This window comes from Mesitornis unicolor, unplaced genomic scaffold (genome assembly GCF_000695765.1).
Source record: "Mesitornis unicolor isolate BGI_N332 unplaced genomic scaffold, ASM69576v1 scaffold46204, whole genome shotgun sequence".
Classification (NCBI taxonomy): domain Eukaryota; kingdom Metazoa; phylum Chordata; class Aves; order Mesitornithiformes; family Mesitornithidae; genus Mesitornis; species Mesitornis unicolor.
This window is the reverse complement of record NW_010183003.1, coordinates 4,106-5,853: the sequence shown is the minus strand read 5'-3', so window position 1 is coordinate 5,853 and position 1,748 is coordinate 4,106. Positions and strand designations below refer to the sequence as shown.

At 54.6% G+C, this 1,748-nt stretch overlaps 1 protein-coding gene across 1 annotated transcript in view; it reads left to right on the top strand.

The window, feature by feature from the left end:
• Positions 1-310: 310 nt before the first annotated feature.
• LOC104540223 (tyrosine-protein phosphatase non-receptor type 11-like) overlaps positions 311-1,748 on the top strand; it is a gene marked incomplete at both ends in the record, with an annotated part of 5,256 nt that continues 3,818 nt past the window's right edge. The window contains one exon of the mRNA XM_010183966.1: positions 311-505. Within this exon, the coding sequence (XP_010182268.1) occupies positions 311-505 (195 nt within the window). The remainder of the gene's footprint in view (positions 506-1,748) is intronic.

Sequence of the window (1,748 nt, the reverse complement as noted above, 5' to 3'; positions counted from 1 at the left end):
GTATAGGGTTTGCAAATATCAGGCAATACATTATTCTTTTTTTCCTTATTTTTTTAATTTAAATTCATTATATGATAGATGCGAGAGGGTCAGCAGTGCAGGGAGCGCGAGGGGTGGCAGAGGAGGAATTAATCATCTCTGTGCGAGGTTGTCTGGGAGCTTGTGAGGCTCAGAGTCGGTTCTTGGCTGCGTAACCTTGGCCAAGGAGCATCCATCCCTTAACCTCTGCTGTAGAAGAGTGAATGGTGAGCGGTGGGTGCCGGGTCCCTGTTGTCTCACGCTCACAGCCTGGTTTGCCTTCCTCCCGCAGGCGAAACGATGAGGTGACGCACATCAAGATCCAGAACACAGGGGATTACTACGACTTGTACGGCGGGGAGAAGTTTGCCACCCTCGCCGAGCTGGTGCAGCACTACACTGAGCAGCAGGGGCTGCTGCGGGAGAAAAACAGCAACGTCATCGAGCTGAAGTACCCCCTCAACTGCCAGGACCCCACCTCGGAGAGGTAAGCCATGCTCTCCAACAGCCTCCCTTGGTGGAGGTCTTCCCAACTGGTTCAGACCCTGCAACTGGGTTTGGAAAGAGGCCTGAAACAGTGCGTTTGGGTGCGATTTAGCTTTGGTGACCCAAAAGCAAAGGGTCCTTGCAGCTGCATCCTAGGTGGCACGCAGCTTTGGTTCTAAAAGAAATAAACCACGTGCCAGACTTGTCTGCCTGCAGAACGCTGGGTTGAAATGCCCCCCAAAAAAGTCTTCTCCCAGTCTGTAACCCCTGCCCATCCCAGCAGCATCACACTGTTGCCTTGCAGGGATGGGGATGGCTGACCCGCTGTGAGAAGCAGCTTGCTTTGGGCTACTTCAGGATGTTTCCACCAGACAACCAGTGACCTTTTCTCCTCCCCTTATCTCTTTTTTTCCTTTTCCTCCCCCTCAGTTTCCTCAGTGTCATACGCAGTGACAGACGTGGTGGGTTGGGAAGGGGAACACCTCATCAGGCGATGCCGAAGCAGGTCCCTGATCACTCTAACTTTAGCAGCCGGGGTCAGGCGAAGCTGTGCCCAGTCTCAGTTCCCAAAATGGAGCCCGCACGTCATGTGAGCCCTTGGGAAGTCCCTCCAGCTCATGTCCTCCCTCGTCGCCAGGGAGGTTTCTCTGCTCCTTGAAAAGCAGCCGCTCGCGTTAGCAGGAGCTCTGGAAAAGTGGAAAACCCCTGCAGCTGGGTTTCCCCCTCTCCTCCCGCCAAGGAAAGTCTGGCTTGGCAAGGCAGCTCCATAAAGATTCCTGCTCCAGACTGCACATCTGGTGGCATCAGGGAGGGGAAAGGCTCCAAGTCCTCTCAATATATGAAATGATGACGGGGTCAGCATATAGCAGGATGCTGCTCTGACTGGTGCAGCCTGTGGAAAAGAGTCTTGCTCCTTACTGGTCTCCCCAGTCAGGCTTTAAATGGCTGCAGCATGCCGAGTCGGGACTTGAAAAGCCCAGCATCACTGGCTGCTGCTCCATAACCTTCATCCTCTGGGACAGAGCTGCTGAGACGTGACGTGCGGCCATCGCATCGCCCCTGGCTGGCTATTTTGAGCCTGTTCAAATTCCTGGCAGCTTGGCTGGCAGGCCAGGAGCCAGCGTCTTCAAACTGGGACCCGTGGCATCTGCCCGCAGCCACTGCTGAGTGTTGATGATGGAGTGTGGGGATGGAAGGCAAAAAGACATTTGCTTCGCTTCAGACTTCACAGCCAGGCCTGAGCT